The sequence below is a fragment of the Petaurus breviceps genome, unplaced genomic scaffold (assembly GCF_028583685.1).
Source record: "Petaurus breviceps papuanus isolate PSGF00001 unplaced genomic scaffold, PetGlider_PUasm1.0 140, whole genome shotgun sequence".
NCBI lineage: Eukaryota > Metazoa > Chordata > Mammalia > Diprotodontia > Petauridae > Petaurus > Petaurus breviceps.
The window spans coordinates 43,483,825-43,504,055 of NW_027185698.1; the positions used below are offsets into that span (position 1 = coordinate 43,483,825).

General features: G+C 48.3%; 1 protein-coding gene across 1 annotated transcript in view; it reads left to right on the plus strand.

The window, feature by feature from the left end:
* Nucleotides 1–77: 77 nt before the first annotated feature.
* The window catches only part of MXD4 (MAX dimerization protein 4), a gene marked incomplete at its 5' end in the record, with an annotated part of 54,325 nt that continues 34,171 nt past the window's right edge, over nucleotides 78–20,231 (plus strand). Inside the window, 3 exons of the mRNA XM_069073312.1 lie at nucleotides 78–126; nucleotides 409–508; nucleotides 14,739–14,768. Coding sequence (XP_068929413.1) covers nucleotides 78–126; nucleotides 409–508; nucleotides 14,739–14,768 — 179 coding nt within the window. The remainder of the gene's footprint in view (nucleotides 127–408; nucleotides 509–14,738; nucleotides 14,769–20,231) is intronic.

The window sequence follows — 20,231 nt, forward strand, 5'->3', positions numbered from 1 at the left end:
GAGCGAGTTACATTGCCTCCTGCCTGCCCCCCTCCCCCACCGAGGGCTGGGCCGCCCCCTTCCTAGCTTAGCCCTAGGTCTCCACGGCCGGTTACCCCTACCCCTCGAAAGACGGCGCTCAGGAAGGTTGGGACATGCTTATTCGCCCCCACCCCATCTGCAAAAGGGCTTGTGGCCTGGCAAGAAATCTCTAGTTCTGGGAGAAGGGGGGAGGGGGTAGGAATGTGGGGTGTCTCTTTTTTTCAAAACCTGGCGCAGCTGCCCAGATCCTGCAGGTCAGCCAAGCCCGGAGGCTAGGGAAGGATCTGGGGTAGGAAGGGTGGGGTGGGGAGAATGGGGGCTGAGAGAACCGCGCCCCTGCGCCCCCCACCCCACCCAGGCCCCTAACGCATGTGACTTTGTCCCCAGAAGCCGAACACGGCTACGCGTCGGTGCTGCCCTTCGACAGCGAGTATTCCAGGAAAAAAACAAAGACGGCCGCCTTGGCCAGGAAATCTCAGAATAACAGGTAAAAATCTGTGACCCACTCCACCCAAACCGTGTAAATCCAGCTCCCCTCCTCTTCCCACCCTCACAACCCTCCAGGTGCTCGGACCACTTTGGTCAGGACCTGCTAGGCTGGGACTGGGAGTCGGAGAAACTAAGCCCTTCCCTCCTGCTCCCTCCCCCTCCCCCAGCCTCTTCCTACCCATCTCGGGGACCTGGCCCCAACCCCAGATCCCGTCGCCATTTTTCCCCTGGCCTGGGCTGGGCTCGGCTCTGTTTTGATCTCGCACATAAACACTGCCACGCGTACAGCCTCTCTCTGCCTTGGCTCTGCCCGGCTCGATAACCCTAGCAGCCGCCGCAGCAGCCTGGGTTGTCCCCCCTCCCTGCCCAGGTCACCCCCCCCCCCCCCCCCCCCCCCCCCCCGGGACCTGGCCCCAAACCCCAGACCCCCCCCGCCCCCCCCCATCAGAGCTACGGCGGGGGTGGTCCCCCCCCCCTGCCCCGGCCCCCCCCCCCCCCCACTCCCACCCTACTCGATGCAGCAGGGTCTGTCTGTCTGTCCGTCTGCCCGGGGGCGGATGTCAGCCCACCCCACCCTTCCTAGCTCTGATGGTGGTGGGCGGGCGAGGTCTGGGGTTTGGTTGCCTGGGACACTTCTCCCCCCCCCCCCAACTTCTTAGTTTTGTTTTTAAGGCAGGAAGAGTCATGTGGAAGCCCAACCCCCATGACTTTCCAGCTCGGGGACTTTAAAAAACAGCCACTAGCACACACTTATAATTCCCTCCCCTACTCCCAAGGGTCTGGAAAAGAAATGCTTTCTACCTTTCTTTGTACTCGAAGTACAGTGCCTGGCACGTAGTAAGCGCTTAAAACGTGTTGTTGACTGACCGACTTCCCCCAAAATAGCAGATGCGCCCCTGGAACTTGGTCGGTCAGTCAGTCTCTCGAGCTGAAAGGGCCCGGTCCACAAGTCCAATCCCCCTCCTTTCAAAGATAGGGAAACTGAGTCTCAGAGAGGGGGAAGGGACTTGCCCAAGGTCATGCAAATTTAGGACATGTGCTGGGACTTAGAACTTGTGTCTCCTTCTCCAGACTCGAAAGCCCCGGCTTTTCTCTCCTACCAACCCCAGGTTTGCCGTCTGCCTCTGAGGGAAAAAAACTCACATCTGGACAGTGGTTTCTGAGAGTTCCAGTCTGTAGGCAGCCCCCACCCCCACCCTTGATTTTAATTGGAAAGCGGCTCCTGCTGAGTGAGGGTGCGAACTGTGCCCTCCCCCACCCCGTCAGGGCCGGACTAGCTCTCGAATCGGATCAGTTCGGCACTGGCTGAGGCTCCCTGGGCCCTAGCTTTGTTTGCCTAAGCAGACCGTGCCCAGAGAGCGCTGTGTACGTGCCGAAGGTTCTCTTAAAGGGGCCGCGCCTTATTACGTGGTAACTCCTCTGGGTCCTTTCTCCTCCACCACCTACCGTTGCCATATAACGGGCCTTGGGTTCCTGGTGCCTGACCCCTTCGCTTTCCCCTGCTGTCCCAGCCAACGTCCTTATACTTTTCCTTTCTAAAGAAGAGGAGGGGGAAGCAATTGTGTTCTTGTCCTTCTGAAGGAAAATCCTTTCTAGCAGAGGGACTGGAGAACTACCTCCTTCTTCCCTGGTCAGTGCCCCCCCTTCCCCCTCCTCCAAGGACTGCCTAGCACCCTGCCATCGAACTTTCTGCATGTAGAACTGTGTGGCCAAAGAAACAGCAGGGACCGGCCATTAGGATCATCAAGCACTTATTAAGGGCCTCCCATGTGTCTGAGCATTGTGCTAGCTAGGCCCACCTGGGCCAGCAAAGACTGAAGAACTTCTAATGAGGGGGGTAATCTGTGAATAAATAAGTATATATTTAAAAAGCAGAGAACAAGACAACCTTAGCAGGAAATGTTCCAGCAGCTGGGGGTGGGGAGGGGCACCAGAAAAAACCTCATTAAGTTTTGAGAGAGGGTTAGAGTTTACCAAGGACCAAGACCAAACAGTGCCATGTAGTATGGATCACTAAACTTAGACCTGGACCTGTTCTTAACTAGCAGTGTGACCTTGACTTCCCCTTTATAGGCCTCAGTTTCCTCATCTACACAAGAGGTGAGATGTAGGTCTCAATTTCTAACCCTAAACACTGTGAATGTATCGGAAATGAGGGTCTCAGCCCAGACCTTTCCTGTTCCAGGGAACCTGAACTAGCACTTGAGAGCAGGAAGAAGTGCTGGGGGGGAAATGGAGGATAGAGAAGATGGTTGAAAACATCGGAAGGAAGGGAAAGACTTCCCTCTGCCTTCCTTGGTGGAGACACCCTGCTTGGGGGGTGGAGAGAATATTTTCTAATGCAAGGCAGCTATGGTACCAGGGAAAGAACACTAGATTTGGAATTCAGGTTCTACTAGCTGTGTGACCTTGGGAAAGTCACTTAATGTTTGTGCCTTAGGCTCTTCATCTGTAAGATGGTGGTAATGACAGGGGTGTATTACACAATTTACTAGGTTGCTTCAAGGAACAAATGAGTGGGGAAAAAAAACCTTGGTAAGCTATTCAGGGCTCTTTAAATGCCCTGGTGTTACTGGTGATATTATTATTATTTGTTCCCATACCAAGCAGGTCCCTCAGAGCAGCTTGACTTTCATTTAGAAGCTGGGATCTGGGCACTCATTGGTCACTTTGGGTTGGTGATGCTGGAACAGGGCCTCTGGGTGAAGTCTCTGAATGGGAGCTTTGGGCAATGGGACAGCCTTAGAGCAGGGCAGTTCCTTGAGCCCAGGCAAGGAAAAGCAGTGGTGTGTATTGTTTCTCTGGGCGTGTGTGTGTGTGTGTGTGTGTGTGTGTGTGCACACAAGAAGGCCATGTTGGAAGGGCTGCCTACCGTTGCCCATCTGGTCCATCCTTGGCTTTCTCTTTCCCTGGTGCTTTGCAGAAGTTGAAGGTGTTTGTGTCCCTTAGCTGGGTTGAGGTAGTTGATCTGTCAGATGCAGCAAAATCCAAAGCTTTATTGGTGGGCAGTGTTGTGGCATCCACCACGGACAGGACAACTTCACACAAGATCTCCAGATTTTCTGCCAATCTCAGCTTTCCCATCTCATGCTCCTCTCGTGTGGTCAGATGATTAAAAAAAAAAAAAGCCACACACAACACAAACAACTGCATAGTGTTTGGATTCTGTGAGTCTTCTTGGCGTCTCCCCCATGCACACTGGGTCTTTGCGGTGGCTGTGGCTTCCTGGGGACCAGGGTTCCCACATGCTAAAAGCCACAAATGATTCATATTTAGATCATCAATACATGAACACTTTGTGCCTGTGAGAGAAACCTGCAAAGACCTGAATGGACAAAATGAGGGGGGTGGGCTGGGTGATCTCCAAGAACCCTCCCCACTCTGCCATTATAGACCCAGAGTAGAGGTAGTGTGCTGGGGGAGAATCAGGAGACTTGGATCTGAATCCCCGATTCTGCTCTGTATTGTCATTACACATCTTAGAGTTTCCTGGGCTCCTGTGTCTGTAAAATGGTCAGGTTAGACTCAGCAGTCTGTGAGGCCCCTTCTGTTGTGCCATTCTGTGCTGTCAAAGTCCTTCCAACTCTTGGGATGTGGTTAAGGGTTTTTTTCAGGAGGGATCTTGCTGTTCTGCCCATTGTTGGGGCAGGCCCTTCCATCCCTGGCTTTAACTTTCTCTTTCACAAGAGCAAAGCTCAGAAAACCCCGGAAAATGGTAGACGTGTGACCAATAAGGAATCATAGCAATGTCTCCCGGTTCTGTGACAGTTTATGGTAGGCTCACTAGTGCTTTCCTTACAGTTCATCTGTGGAGGAAGTAGTGACCAGCATCATTATCCCCTGAGGCTCAGTGAAATGATTTTACTTTCCATCACCCAGCTAGTTCAGTGTCTGGGGCAGGAAGGGAGGCTAAGGCTTTTGGCTCCATGTCTAAGATATCTTTCAGCTACCTTGGGGTACCTACCCCCTTTTTGGGTAGGAACCCGTCTTCTGGCGCTGCTCCCAAGCTATAATGACAGGGAATAGGTGCTTAGCAATGGTGGCTTCCTCGTAGGGCCAGGCCTGGGGTCTACTGGGCTCTTCTGCTGATAGAGCCTGAAGGAAGACGATTCATGGAGTGTGGTAATAGAGGATTCTCCTCAACCTTGGCCCTGTTCCCCAGTAGTCAACAAGCCTGTCCGTGTCTTTCCTCTCCTGTGACATGTGCCTATCCCTGTGCTCAGGTGGGGTGGGGTGGGGTGGAAGTTAGGCAGTAGTCTCTTCCTTCATCCAATCTCCTTGAACCAGCTTGAGGGACAGGATTTGGACCAGTAAAATAATGGAAGCACGATTGGTTGCTAAATCTCCATGAGTGCCCAGGGAGTTCAGAGAAGCAAGAGCATTGGATGTTGGGCAGGTCAGGTCAGGTCAGGAAAGGCCTCCTGGAGAAGGGCAGGGCGTAAGCCAGACATTGAAGGTGCCTCAACTCAACAAACACTTTCCAAGTACCTGCTATGAGCAAGGGTCTGTGGTAGGCCCTGAGGAGATATACTTAGCTGCCATACAGGCCCTGCCTTCAGAGAGCTTACAGTCTAGCATTGAGAAGGGAGACACACAGGCAGAGACGTATGACTAAGTGAATCTGAGAGATGATGCCCTTTTGTCATGGGCAAAGAGAGAGGCCCAGGTGAGACGAGCCATGGGAAACTTGAAGGCAACATCATTTTCATCTAGGTATCAAAGGGGGTAGAGTGCTGGGCCTGGAATTGGGAAGATCTGAGTTCAAATACAGCCTCAGACACTTACTAGCTGTAGTACTAGGCCAGATCCCTTAACCTTATTTACCTTGGTTTCTTCCTCTATATAATGGAGATAATAATAGCACCTGTTGCTCAGGATTGTTGTGAGAACCAAATAAGATAACACTGTAGGCATAAATGTTAGCCGCTGTTGCCAGTGGTGCTAGGGACAATTTCATGAAAGAGATGGTCCTTGAGGTGGACCTTGGAGAAGGGGAATTTTTAAGAACCTAAGATTTGGAAGTGAGTTAGGTTGGCAGTCTTCCCAGACATAAGGATAAAAAGAGAGACGGAAGAAGACAGGAGGATGGGCTACCCCTGGGCGAAGTAACCAGTCATTTTAGTTGAAACAAAGAATATTGGAAGGGGGCGGCTAGGTGGTGCAATGAATAGAGCGTCAACCCTGGAGTTAGGAAGACCTGAGTCCAAATCTGGCCTCAGACACTTAACACACACACACACACACACACACACACATACACAAACACTAGCCATGTGACCTTGGGCAAGTCACTTAACCTCAATTGCCCTCCAAAAAGTAAAAAAAAAAAAAGAATATTGGAAGGAGAATAGCATGAGAAGGCTGGGTGGGTAGTTTGGAGGTGAATGTGAAGGGCATTGGATGGAGAGCAGTTTCTACTTTGCTCTGAAGGTGTTTGAGTAGAGTCATGACATGGCCTCATGTTAAGAAGCTTCCTCTTCTGAGTATATGCAAGGTGGTTTGGAGAGGGAGGAAGAGTGAGGAGAGGCCAACAGTTAGGAAGCTGTTGGATGGGCAGAGAGAGGAGAATTAGGCTAGAAAGCATACTAGAAGGAACATAGGCCTGGGAGTTAAGGAAACTGGTTCTGCCCCCGCCTGCTGTGTGACCTTGGACCATTCACATTCTGTCCTTTGGTCTCTGCTCCCCCCATTTGTAAAATGAGGTGGTTAGACTAGAGGTGTCTGAGGTGCTTTCCAACTCTGATGACCTCAGATCCTGTACGGTGTGGTGGACAGAGCGCCAAGTGCGTGGTCTGACCATCCGGGCTTGAATTCTGCCTTAGCTGCTTATTCCCTGCATGACTGTGGGCAAGTCACTTCCCTCCTTGGCCCTTGGTCGCCTCATCTGCCAGCAGAATGAAGGGCTTATGTTCTTTCTATGATGCTGTGTGGAGAGAGCGTTAGGATTATGAGGAGGACATCCCTGATGAAATAGGGAGAGAGTCAGATGGGCCTGGACTGTATAGAGCCTCGAATGGCCAGGCTGAGGAGCTGACCCAAAATGGGACAGGGAACATACAGCCAGTGTGGTGTGAACTGTGACTCCTGGACATAGGATGAGCAAACCTTGCCAGCTCTTATTCTGGGTTGCGCAGGGTGGACATTTGCTCTAGTCCAGTCAGGCTGCCCCTCCCTATGTGGAGCCTTGGGGGCATACTGTTGGGCAGTGGATGGGGCCTTTGGGGCTCAGGAGGGAGAAGGGGCAGGGATAACAGCAAGTAAGTCAGAACAGCTTACAGGCAGCAGCTAAGCTTGGTTCAGGAAAAGGAATGGGGTGAATATGTATCTCTGTCCCCTTCGTGGAGACCTGGCAAGGGAGGGGTGCTCTGGGCTCAGAGTGACCCCCTTTCACAACCTGCTTGCTTTTATGAGTCTGTTTTAACTGTTTTGCTTTGTTTTAAGAGCAGCTTAGATGTTGGGGATTGTTCTGCATGGGGAAATGTCTTTTAAGGCACAATTTAAAAACATTTAAAGAGCAATAAAACAGGTGAGAGACAAAGAAGGAAAGAAAGAAATGATCCCAGGGCCTGGTGCCAGGCTTATAATACCCGCCTTCATGGTATCATAGCTGTATGTTAGGAATATTACTTAAGCAGGTAGGTTAAAAGCTGGCAGCTAGGTGGCGCAGTGGACATAGTGCCCAGCCTAGAGTCAGAATAACCTGAGATCAAATATGACCTCAGACATGTATTAGCTGTGTGACCTTGGCCAAGTCACTTAACCCTGTTTGCTTCAGTTTCCTCATCAGTAAAATGAGCTGGAGAAGGAAATGGCAAACCAGTCCAGTATCTCTGCCAAGAAAACCCCAAACTCGACCATGAAGGGTTATATACAATGATTGAAACAACTAAACAACAAAGGTTAAAGAGGGCAGGACTGAAAGCAGACAGACCAAGCCAGGCTAGAGGAATTCTTAAGATCTGGATAAACTAACATGGAGAAGTAGAAAGAACCCTGGACAGACAGTCAAGCCTGGGTAGAAGCCTGGTTCTGTCACCAATTTATTGTGTGACCTCGGACAAGTCATTTCCTAGGGTAGAGGCAAGGGATTGTCATGTATATTGATTGAAAATCATCTTAAAGTCTCAGTGACTTTTCAAATTCTAGGATTTAAAGCTAGAAGAAACCTTAGAAACCAGTTCACATTAATTATTAATGAATTATTACTTACACTCTGTCTATATGAAGACTTTCCCCACATTTCTGTTTCCCTCATTCCCTGGGTGCAGATGTTCAGAGGAGGCCAGCCAGGACAGTAAGGGCCTCAGGTTTATTCCATGTGAAGGTCCGAGGAAGGACGTGGGAAGAGAGAAGTGAGTGGAAACATGTAAGCTCTCGCTTTTGGAGGGCTGTCATGAGCTTCTTCTGTTAGACTCCGAAGGACAGAAATAGGAGAGTGGAAGGTAAACTGAGGCTCCATCTCAGGCAAAACCAAGCTATCCCAAGTTGGGCTCAGTGATCTTGAGGGAATTAAAAGTGTCCTCACTGGGAGCCTTTAAGCAAAGACTGGAGGTTTAGCTGTTTTTAGATGGTGTAGAGGATAGATGTGTAGGTGTGGGGGGCACTAGAGGCTGAGATCCTGTGATTTTACAGAAAGGAAGTTGAGGTCCGGAAAAGTGACCTCAGACAGGTCGCATGGGTAATAAATGGTAAAGGCAAGACTTGAACCCAGGTCCACTGACCCCAGTTGATTTTATTGTTGTTCTCCTTCCCCTTGATGTTTCCTTAATGAATGAAACTGTAGGTGAGAAGCAAGTGAATCAGGGCTCCTAGATAAGGTTGGAGCATTGAGATGAAACGACTGTCCCCTTCGAATCCCATGGTTAGATTCTCCCTGTTATACCGGTGTCCTGTGTTATTGAACTTTTGAAAGTTTTAAAACTTTCAGAAGGACCAAGGATAATCAGAAATGTCCAGGTCCAGGAGCTTGGCGGCCTTGAGTTTAAGTCATGAATTTACTAGACTCACTTACATGACCTTGGGCAAATCGCTTCCCCACGCTAGGCCTTAGTTCCCCACTTGTACAGTGAGGCTGTTGGCCTAGTTGGTGCCTTAGCTATACCATGACTGGTATTTAGATGTGAGCCTGTGTAGGCTGAGGAGAGAGGCACTCAGATATTGGGGCAGGGTGGAAGGAGGGAGCACTATTGATTCTTTCAGAGATGCCTCCTAAAAGAGACCTTAGGACATCGGAACTGAAGGAGCTCTTGGCCATCACCTCATCTGGCCCTTTTATTTAACAAATGGAAAAACTTAGGCAGAGGGAGGAGAAGCAGCTTATTCAAGGTCATAGAATTCATCCAGAGCTGGGATTTGAACTCAGGACTCTTTACCTCCAATACAGTTTTCCCCTGAGGTTTTCCCACAATGCTGTGATTTGTCAATGAGGTGGAACTGTTGTGGATGTCCAAGTGTTTGGTAGCTGCAGGTTTGTGAGCTCTGAAAACTAGGGTGAGGAGGCTTTGTGTGTCCAGAAGCAGCATGGTACCTAGCAGGGAGGCTGTTAGATTTGGGGCCGGAGGAGCCCTGGGTTCCAATCCCAGCCCTAAGAGAGATCTATGAAGATGGATCTGAGGAACTTGGATTTGGAGCTGAAAGAGACTTTCCACAGCATCTTGTCCAACCCTCTCATTTTCCAGAAGAGGAAACCGAAACCTAGATTTTTCCAGTCACATAGGTAGTGAGTAGCAAATCAAGGGATTTGAACCTAGGCCCTGAGACTCCAAATCCAACACTTCCCCCATTGTATCACATTGTTTCCCTGGCAATTCCCTGAACCACTAAGCCTCAGTTTCCCATCTGTAAAATGGGCAGCATGATGGTTACACCATCTGTTTAACCCTAATGTTTGTTCAGATGGTGGGGAGGAGGGGAGGAGGAAGCCAGGAAGGAGGCAGGCAAGGTTTGACAGAAGAGAGGAATAGAGGCGAGTCATTTCTCAAGAAATGGAAATTGAATGAGTTTTGACAACCAGAGCTCCTCCTGCAGCTGGTAGATAACGGTAGTGGTCAGTTCTATTTCCGGGCCCCACGTCATGATGATTATAAACCCCCTCCTCCTCCTCTAAGTTTCTGTTTTCTGAAAGGGGTGGAGGGAAGGCCAAGAGGAGGACAGCCCCTTGTGGATACACAAGAAAGACTGCTTGCTCAGCCGGCACAGCCTGGTCAGAGCAGCGCAGGAGGGCAGATGGGACGGTCTTCCCGTGGTCAGGGAGGCAGCGTGGGGGTGCCCTGGTACAGGCCGAACAAGAAATGGCAGTGGGTGGGGGGCCAGATGGCAGGATTGGCCCGTCAGGGATTCATAACAACAATAATAAATTAGAATCGTTATTATATGTACGTAAATATATATATATATACATATATTATTGTATTTATTATAGCAAGCATTTGGCATTGTGCTGGGCACGTTACAAATATTGCCTCATATGATCCTCACAACAGCCCTGGCAGGACTATTATCACCCCCATTTTCCAGCTGAGGAAACTGAGGCAAACAGATTTGGGGTTTTGGGTTTTTGAGTTTTTTTGGTAGCTTAAGGATTACACAGCTGGGAAGTGTCTCAGGCTGAATTTGAGCTCTGGTCTTCCTGACTCTAGGCCCAGCCACCTGACTACCTCATAGAATGTCACAACTGGAAGGGACCTTAGAGATCATCTGGTCCAGCCTCTCACTTTATGGCCAAGGATACTGAAACTTGGAGAAAGGGAAAGGACTTTTCCAAGGCCTCACTACTCCCAACTCCAACAGGTCTCCTACTTCCCAGCCTGTTTTTGTATTGTTCCTGTTGCTTGTAGCTCCTGATGTGGGGAGTCCCAAGGTAAAAAGGCTTGATAGGGCCCTGTGTCAAAGCATCTTTGGCTGGGTCGGGCATCAGAGTCTAACAGAAAGGGCAGCAGATTTGGAGTCGGGTTGGAGGTCCAAATCCTTGGCCTGCTTAGCAGTTGTGTGCCCTTTGGGAAGTCATTTCCTCTCCAGGGACCTTAGTTTCTCTCATCTGAAAAGTGAGGGTGATGCTTCCTGCCCTCATTCCAAGATTTTCTCAGGCTCATGGCTCTATAGTTCTGCATAAACCTCGGCCCACAGCCGTCCTAGGTCTTAGAGCTAGGAGAGACCCTGGCAGTCATCTGGTCCCACTTAGCATGGTACAGAGAAGAGAAGGGAGGAAGCACTTGGAAGCCCCTACTGTGTGTCAGGCATTGGGCTAAGTGCTTTTCAGACACTAGCTGAACAAGGGACAGAGCCTGTGTCCTCGCCCATGGGAGTCCCACCATTCATTCTGCCTCCAACATGAGCCTTTCCTGTTAGCAGAAAGAATTCTGGCCTAGGCATTAGGAGGTCTGTGTCCTCAACTGTCCCGAATGCTTTGGATCCATTTCCACTACTTGGGCCTCAGTTTCCCTAGAGATGAAGTGAGGTAGATAAACTCAGTGATTCCTTGCATCTCTAAACATTCTCTAAACAATGCTATCTCCTTTTATAGTGTGCTTCTTCAGTAAGGAGGAACATTTCAAACAGGCTGGGACTTGTTTGAGGTAGACAGGGGCCAACTCATGGGCTGGGGGAAGAGTCAGGTTCCATTACGTTTTTAGGTACAGTTTCCAGTCTGGACCCCCATGAAGGCTGAATGGACAAGCAGTTTGTGCTTTGTGAAAGCAGAAAAATCAGGTTGGAACAGCCACAATTTTCCCACAATGCCTCTGTCACTTCCTTTTGACCTATTGAAATTCTTCCTAACCTTCAGGGCCCACCTCACATCTCATCTCCTCCAGGAAGCCTTCCCTGACCACCTCAGCCCATGGCAATCTCTCTCACCCCACACTGAGTGTTTTCTGTATGTATTACTAATTCTATGCTGTATGTATTACTAATTCTATGCTGTATGTAATACTAATTCTATGCTGCTTTTTGTAGTTAGTTATTTTGGTACCTTGGCCTTTCTCCCCATCAGACCATGAAGTCCCCAGGGGAAGGTAGGGGCTGGATCTTTTGACAGGTCTATTCCTACAGCACTTTAGAGTTTATTAATGACAGTAATAGTGATGACAATTTATTGATTTATTCAGTTTACAGTTTCCACACAACAACCCTGTGAACTAGGGAGTATAAATATTATGCTCCCATTTGACAGATGAAGAAATTGAGGGAAAAGGGTATGCCTGTGACTGGAGGGCAGCCAAGATAGAAGTCAGAGCCAGGCTTCTGCCTCCTTACATCTCTCTTGCTCCCACAGGGCCTAATGCAAGTCCCCAGTTACAGGAGGTGCTCAGTAAATGCACACTGGTCACTTAGTCTCAGAGGTTACCAACTAAAATGGGGCACACCCCAAAGGAGACAGACCATGTTCTTTCCCACCCTCAGGTCTTTAAAAAAATAAAATTATTGATTTCTTTTATTTTCACATCACTTCTATTTACAAATATATCCCTTCCCACCCAGCAAGCCATCCTTTGTACCAAAAAGAAAAAGAATTTTTTAAAAAAGAAAGAGTAGCTAGCATTTATATAACACTCAGAGGTCTGCAAATGTTAGACAAATATTATCACTTGATCCTCACAGGGACCCTGGAAGGTACGTGCTGTTATTGTCCCCATATCACAGTCACAGGTGAAGTGACTTGCCCACGGTCACATAATAAGTGTCTGGGACTGGATTTCAGCTCCAGTTTTCCTGACTTCAGGTGAATCCATTGTACTACTTTAAAATCAGTTAGCAAAGCTGAGCCACATGTCACCTGAGCCTGATTGTGTATGTAGGGTTCCACACCTCTTCATTGAAGAGAGGAGGACTCATTTTTTTAATCTCTTGACAAACTTGGCTGAACTGGATATGTGACTGAAGGCAAGCCTTTGGAAAGTACTCCCATTTGGGTGGTCCAAGATGGCCAGGGGTTTTCTCTTCTTTCATTTTTTCTAGGCCCATGTCTGAGGAGGGATGGATGGAGCATGGAAAATGGGGATGGGTCAGCAGCTGAAAATTCTGGTTTCGGGGGTGTTGAAAGTAGGCCCTGCCATGTCTGAGAAAATATGGCTCTGTGATAGAGGGTGATTGAACAGGAAGGTCTTCAAGGTTTCTCTCACATCTGACAATCTGTGGTTCTGGGATTGAGAATCCTTCTCATAGAACATGTGTTTGATAGGAAAAGGAACAAGTCAGTCTATGAAGGAGACCAGAACGTAGCCATCCTGGCATAGGGAGTGACCAGAACCATGCATTGAGAGTCAGGAGATCTCCATTTATTCTGGCATGTGGTGCTGCGTGGTTGAAACCTCTTGCAGCCTCTATTTCTTCATTTTTAAAATGTCTTGCCAGCTTTGGAAAATTGTGGTGAAGATCAGATAAAGTGTGGATGGGACAGGCCTGTATGAAGGGCTGGCTGTGGTCCCCGTTCCAAATGGTCACCTCCTTTTGATGTTTGCTCAGGCCTTCCTTAGGTCGTGGGAGGGATAGGAGGAGGGAGCTAAGGAAAAGAGAAGAGGACACAGCTGGTTCCCTCTGGGAGTGGTGTGCTGAAACTCAAAGCTTCGTCTTGCACACAAAGCCCTTAGTTACACTTCAGGGTCTGGGAGTTCTCCAAGAACACAGAGAAAGGGTTGTCCCTCTTCAGGAAGGCTTCCTGAAGGAAGCAGGACTGAGTTGGTCCCTGAGGGCCAGGACAGCCTTGGAGAGAAGGAAAGGAGGGGAACAAGCATTTCAGGTAGGAGAAAGGTGAATGAACCAGATAGAGACAGGGCAAGAGGAAACAGCTTGGGCTTGGGGATAAGAATGTGTGTGATAAGGAGCTGTAGGAAATCAGGGTGCAGCCACATTGGAAGAGGCCATGAATGTCAGGCCCAAGAGTTTGCATTTGTGTGGGAAGGAGCCATTATGGCAACAAGCTTTGGATAAGCACCTGCCGTATACAGAGTGTACCAGGAGAACCAGGAGTGCAGCATCTATCCTCAGGGAATCATAATTTAGTTGGAGGATTAGGCAGACACAGAGATCTTGTTATTGTAAATACTGCAAGAGAAATGTCAGAAGTATGAAACAAAGTGTTGGGCAGGGCCCTCCCATGCAGGGAAGGGGTTAATCATGGCCGATGAGGCCCTGGAGTGGAGTGGCCTGATGGATTCATGAAACCTCACAGCCAGATGGGCCAGCTCGAGACAGCATCCAGGCTTGCCTCTTGCTGTGACAGAGGATGTCTAAGCAGGGTGACTGGTCATCTCAGGCTTGGTGAGCACTGACCCCCAGCCCCCTCCACCAGGCCTCTGAGAACTGGAAATAGGAGCCAGGAAGCCAGGTTCTAGTCCTAACTGGACTCAAGGGTCTTGGGCCTACTCTAGGATTTGGAGCAACAAAAGGCCTTGGAAAGACTGTCCGTTTTACAGATGAGGAAACTGAGGCTGGAGGCAAAGTGATTGCTTAAAGCCCCACAAGTAGTGAGTATAAGGGATTATTAATACAAATATAATTCAGTTATATTTGCATGTATTACAATATTGCTATTAATCATTCCTATTGCTGTAGTACTTTGAGTTTTTCAGTCAACATCAAGCAACTGAGATGCTTTTGATAATGCCAAGGCCTGTTCTAAGCACTGGGGCTACAATGTTCCAATTAAATCAGATGCTGCCCTCAAATGAAGGCTAACACTGGAAGGGCCCTCAGAAGCTGTCTGATCTAATCCCATCTTTTTACAGATGAGGAAACTGAGACCCCATGCATAGGGTCACACAGGCCATAAGTGACAAAAGCAGGATTTGAGTCCATGACATCAACCTTGTGAAGGAGAAGAGTATAAGTATCCTTACCGCCATTTTACAGATGAGGAAACTGAGTCTTAGTGGACCAAAGGGCCTTGCCCAGAGTCCCATAGCTAGTCAGTGAGTGTCTCAGCTGGGATCTGAGCCCAGCTCCTGCTCTCCTCCCTCTGCTCCTACGTGGCATTTGTGGGATTTTGAGATGCCTTTGAGGAGCCCTCCCTGCCAACGTCAAGGCTGAGCTCCGACTGAAAGTTGGCTTCGGACTGGCTTCCGGCGTCTCCAGTTTAAGCTCTGTCCCCATTGCTCTCGAGCTGGGAGGCCCTGGGCAGGGCACCTGGACCGCCAGACTCCCTGACCAGCTGAGACACAGATTGATTTGGGTCACAATTATTCATTGAGCTGGGGACTTACTTCTGTTTTTGTTTGTTTTTCTCTGGACAGGTCTTCACACAACGAGCTAGAAAAGCATAGGTAAGTGTCCAAAAGATTTTTTTTTTGGTCATGCTATAGAATGGCTTTCCCATACCCAGATTTCTTTCTGTCCATCTGTCCCCATGTCAGGTTAGAGGAGGCCTGGGGTTGGCTCAATCAGTGCATCTGAATTCCTTCCATTCTGCCTCTGGCCTAGTGTTACTTGAGACAAGTCTGTCCTTTGATTTTTCTCCTTACACCAAGCATGGGCAGAGCTCCTTTCCCCCATCTTGGCACCCCTCCCTCTGCTACTGCTGCTTTTTTTTTTAAGGCTGTTTCTGTATAGTTGTTTGTGGGGAAATAGAAGCTTTTTGGTGGGGAGGTTGGTAAAAGGGCTGCTTCTGCCGGAGAATTGTCAGTGGGGATCAGCTGGATTCCACCAGAGAAGCCTCTGCTGGGATTATGTTGTTGATGATTACCTAGGGGGAGTCTGGGTTTCTTGGGATCCTGTGTGGGAGAAGGAGCTTCTGTGTAGAGAGGAGTGGAGCCAGGCTGGAGGGGCCTGAGCATCTAGCCAAGCTGGAGCCATGGTGGCAACAGTAACTCACATGTGGACCCAACCCTTCATGGCCACAAACAGAGACTGGGATCCTGGTCTTGCTAAGACTCTCTTGGTGGGACTTCATCCCTGCCAGGTCCCTACCAAACTAGAGAGACTACAGACAGTCAATCAGCAAACATCTATTAAATACGTACTGTGAGCTAGTTGTGTGTTAAGAACTGGGGGTACAAAGATAGAAGCACAACAGCCCTTGTGCTCTAGGAGTTTCCATTCTTCTTAAGAGAGACAGTACATGTCCATTGGGGTTTGTCTTTATTTGAGCACGTCTGTGGTTTGTTTTATCAGCATATAGGAAGCCTTCCTAGGAGGACCTTGAACCAAAGGAGTTTCTTCTCTATAACTTCCAGGTCTAGAGAGCTCTCTGGGCACACCCAGAAGTTCAGGGACTAGCCCAGGGTCATATAGGCAGTAGAGGTCACAAATGGAACCTTGAACTCAGGTCTTTCTGACTGACTAAATTCAGCCCAATGCCATACCACACTGCCTCCTACGTATATTTAAATTTGTAAAAAGGCTATTTTGGGAGGGAGGTACCCTCAGCTGGAAAGATTAGGAAAAGCCTTCTGTAGGAAGGAGGTTTGGTCTGAGTTTTGAGGGAAACTGAAATTCAAAGAGGCAGCTGGGATCCAGTGAGTACATGGCCTGGGGCCATAATTATAGCTCAGTTTTCTACACCATATTGAGCTTTACAAATATGCAAGTTTTAATATTTCCATTTCACAGTTGAGGAAACTGAGTCACAGAGAATTTCAGCACCTTTTCCCCACGATTACATAGCCAGTGAACACAAGAGCTGGAATCTGAACCCAGGAAGGCTTCTTGACTCCCAGTACTAAATTGTACTTATTGTCTCAGATCATAGTGTTCAGCATGGGTAGAGAAGGTCACTGAGGCTAGAAGGTGCCCACATCTCTGACTTGAAAGGCAGAGCCCTTTCTGACCCAGAACTTGGCCAGCCAGGGGCACATTTATGCAAGATGGATTTATCTGAGCACAGCAGTTTGTGAAACCCTCTTCTAAGACTTGGAGGAGAGGAGACAGCTCTATGGAAAAAATCATGAATCTTTTGAGTAATTCATTAAAGGGATTTCTTCCCAACAACCCTGTGAGGTGGTACAAGTATTACCCTCATTTTCAGATGAGGAAATAGGCTAAGAAGTTAAATCCAAAAGGTAGATGACTTACCCAAGGTCACATAGCAGGTGTCATGGGGCCAGCATTGACCACCTACCTGGTCTTGTACACTGGGCTTCTCTTTAGCCTAGGATTGTGTTAGCTTTTTTGCCTGCCTTATCACATTGAGCTTGAGATGCACTAAAAACCCCATATCCTTTGAAAACAAACTGCTCATGGGGCAGCTAGGTGGCACAGTGAATAGAGCACTGGCCCTGGAGTCAGGAGGACCTGAGTTCACATTTGGCCTCAGCCACTTGACACACTTACTAGCCATGTGACTTTGGGCAAGTCACTTAACCCCAGTTGCCCTCCAAAAAGCAAAAAAAAAAAAGAAAGAAAACAAACTGCTCACTAGCCATACTTTCCCTGCCTTATTTCTACCTGTAACATTGATTTTTTGAGCCTGTGTAAGCCTTTTACATTGACTCCTATTACAAGATTCTCACTGGTCAGCTCAGCCAGGTCTTTTTGAATCCCCACTTTCTCACCTGGCTTTCTTTTTTTTTTTTTTTTTATTAAGCAATCAGGGTTAAGTAACTTGCTCAAGGTTACACGGCCAGGTGTTTCTTGGTGGGTGCTAAGTGTCTGAGCCCGGGATTCGATCTCCAGGTCGTTCTGACACTGAAGCCGGTGCTCTTACTCGCTGTGCTACCTGGCCGCCCCCTCACCTGGCTTTCTTAACCGATCCTCAGAGCTTTTTGTCATCGATACCTTTTTCCATGTCATTGATAAGGATGCCAAGCAAAATAAGAACAATTGCAGATCTCAGGAGCATTTCACCAACAACTTCCTTCCAGGCTGACTTTGAACCACAAATAAATGACTTGGGAGACTGGTCATTGAACCTCTGCCAAAAAACACTAGCCCACCTTTCTCCATCTTCCTCCAAAAGGATGGCATGACTTTTGTCAAAAGCTCTGCTCAGGCTGAAGTAAAACATACCTGTAGCACTCCTTCGATCCACCATCCTGGTGACCCTGACAGAAAAGGAAAGTTGGGTTGGCCTGTCATGATCTGTGCTTGAGGAGACTGTACCAGTTCCCCTCCCTACCTTTTTTTTTTTTTAAATAATTACTGCTACCACTTCTAGGTCTTTACTAACTGTAACTTTACTAATAGGTTCAAGAATTTGACCAGAAATCCCAAAATCAGACTCCTCAGCCCCTTGTTTGCAGAATCCACACTCTCTTCCCTCTTTCTTTTATTTTTCCTCATGAAAAGGGAAGAAACCTCTCAGTAACTCTGAGATTGCTTCCAATTCTTAGATCCTTCTCTTTTCCTCCTCCTCCCCCCAACTCTATTGAAAAACAACCTGTTCTTCTCTGTTTGAGCTTCCCATAGTCTCCATAATATTGTACTTGTTTGTGCTTTTTCCTTATTCCCCGGTTCTGATCGTGAGCTCTGTGAGGACAGGGGCCATATCCTAGTCATAGGACCTTGGGTGCTAGAGCTGGAAGGGCCCTTAGGGACTGTGTAATTCAGTCCCTTCATTTTACGGATCAGAAGACTGAGTCTGAACGTCATACAGGTAGTGGCAATAGTGGCAAAAGCGGCATGCAAACATGGGTCTTCCAATGCATCTGTATATGACAGAAACACAGGGCCCTGTGCAGAGAAGATGAATGCCCAGTAAAATCTGGAGTAGGGAAGGCAAGAGCAGCATATCCACCCTGACCTCACTGTGAATGAGCTCCAGAGACAGGCTCTCTTGTGGGTGGGTGGGGGAAAGGGCAGAATGAGGAGCCGTAAGAGGATGTTGCAAAGAGGTAGGTTTCAGCCCTGCATAAGGAGAAATTTGATAATTATCAACAGTATCTAAGTGGAGAATGAGCCACTTTACTGTGGCTCATTCTGTTTGGGGTTTTTTTTTTTGTTATTGTTTTGATTTTTAGGCAGTCAGGGTTAAGTGACTTGCCCAGGGTCACACAGTAAATGTGTGAGACCGGATTTGAACTCAGGTCCTCCTGACCAGCGCTCTATCCACTTCACTACCTAACTGCACCATAATGAGCCACTTTAGTAAACCCAGTTTGACTTCAGCCATTGATGGGGAGGCACTTAAGTGAGCCTAGAGGACTCTTGTAGAAAGGTGCAGACTAGGTGCCCCCGACCCCCAGGTATCCTCCAGCTCTGATGTTCTGTGATTTATTCCCTTGCTAGGAAGTGCAGGGAACTTCCTGTAAACTTGGAATAGGAACATGAACCAAAACTATAAATTGGGAAGGATTTTTCTTTCAATATTGAGCATTCCTCTCATATGAGCATTTTACAAAGTCAATTTAGGCTTACAGAAATCCAATTATTTTTAAGTTGCCCAGAAACGAAACTCTTAATGTAATGTGAGGCTCTCCTCTGCTAGGGAGCTCCCTTAGTCCTGAAGGCTGGGGAGGGAGGATGGGGCAGAAGGCGTGGGATGGTAGAAATGAAAGCTGTTCTGTCTCTGTGCTTAGGGTGGATTAATACAGCCTTGAGGAGGAGAAGCAGCGTGAGTGCTAGCAGGTCTTGCTTTGCCACTGACGTGCTCTGTGACCTCAGGAAAAGGACTGTCTCTTTTCTTATCCTCAGTTTCCCCATCTGTCCACTGGGAACAGCCCTATTGATCTCCCCTTGTGTATTAAGGGTCAAGGATTAAACTGACTGATCTCAGAGGGCCCTCTTCACCCCCTGCTTACTTCCAGCTGGGACGTTCTGAGATTCTGTACAATGAATAGTGCTGACAGGGGAGCCCTCCAGGGGATAAAACAGGGGTGCCATCTGCTTGGGGGAAGGCAGATTGTGCCCTGTGCTGGGAAGAAGAATGGGGGCTCAGGATCACAGCCTTCTGTTAGAATCCTGGTTCTGCCCCTTTTTAACGGATGGGCCCTGGCCAAGCCTTCCCCTGCCTCTGATCCCTAGTTTTCTCTACGGTAAAATGAAGAGAATGATCCTAGGACTGTTCCCTTCAGGCACTGTCAAGGAAATAAGGCATTCCAGAAAGGTAAGTTCTTAACATGAGTACATCATAGTGGAAAGATCACTGGATTTAGAGTCAAGAAACCTGGGTTCCCATTGTAGCACTTCAGCTCACTAGCTGGGTGACCCTGGGCTTCAGTTTTCCCCTTCTGTAAGATGAAGGGCTTGGATTAGATTAGGGGTTTCCAGCCTTTTTTGTATCGTGAGCCCTTTTGGCAATCTGATGAAGCCAGGACCCCTTCTTAGAACTATGTCCTGTAAAGTGAAATCCATAGGTTTTTAGTGGGCACCAGTTATATTGAAATATAGTAGTCAAGTGAAAAACATTTTTTTTTTAAAAGTTCACAGATTTTAGGTTAAAAACCTCTGGAGAAGATCATTTCTTGGGTCCCTTTTACCTCTCAATACTATGATCTGATGATGGTGATGGTGCTGATTCATAAGCGAAAGTGTGCCCTGTTTCCCCAGCCACCCCTTGTAGTATGTACATCATACATCTTTCCACCTCAAAACCAGGCCTGGGTACGTGAAGCAGACTGTCCTCTCCCCACAGGTGTTTAGTAAATGTCTGGGGTCAAAGGGACAGCCAGCCTGCCTGCCTGCCTTCCCTGGTCATTTCAGGCCCTAGGTGGGGCCAGAACACACAGTTCTGCAGCTTGTGTTTCCTGGAAGGGGAGTCTCCCAAGAGAGGCCCTTGTATAGAAGAGCCTGAGCTAAGGACAGAAGGTTCAGAACAGCGGGCCACCTGGGGAGTGGCTAAATACTCACGTAGG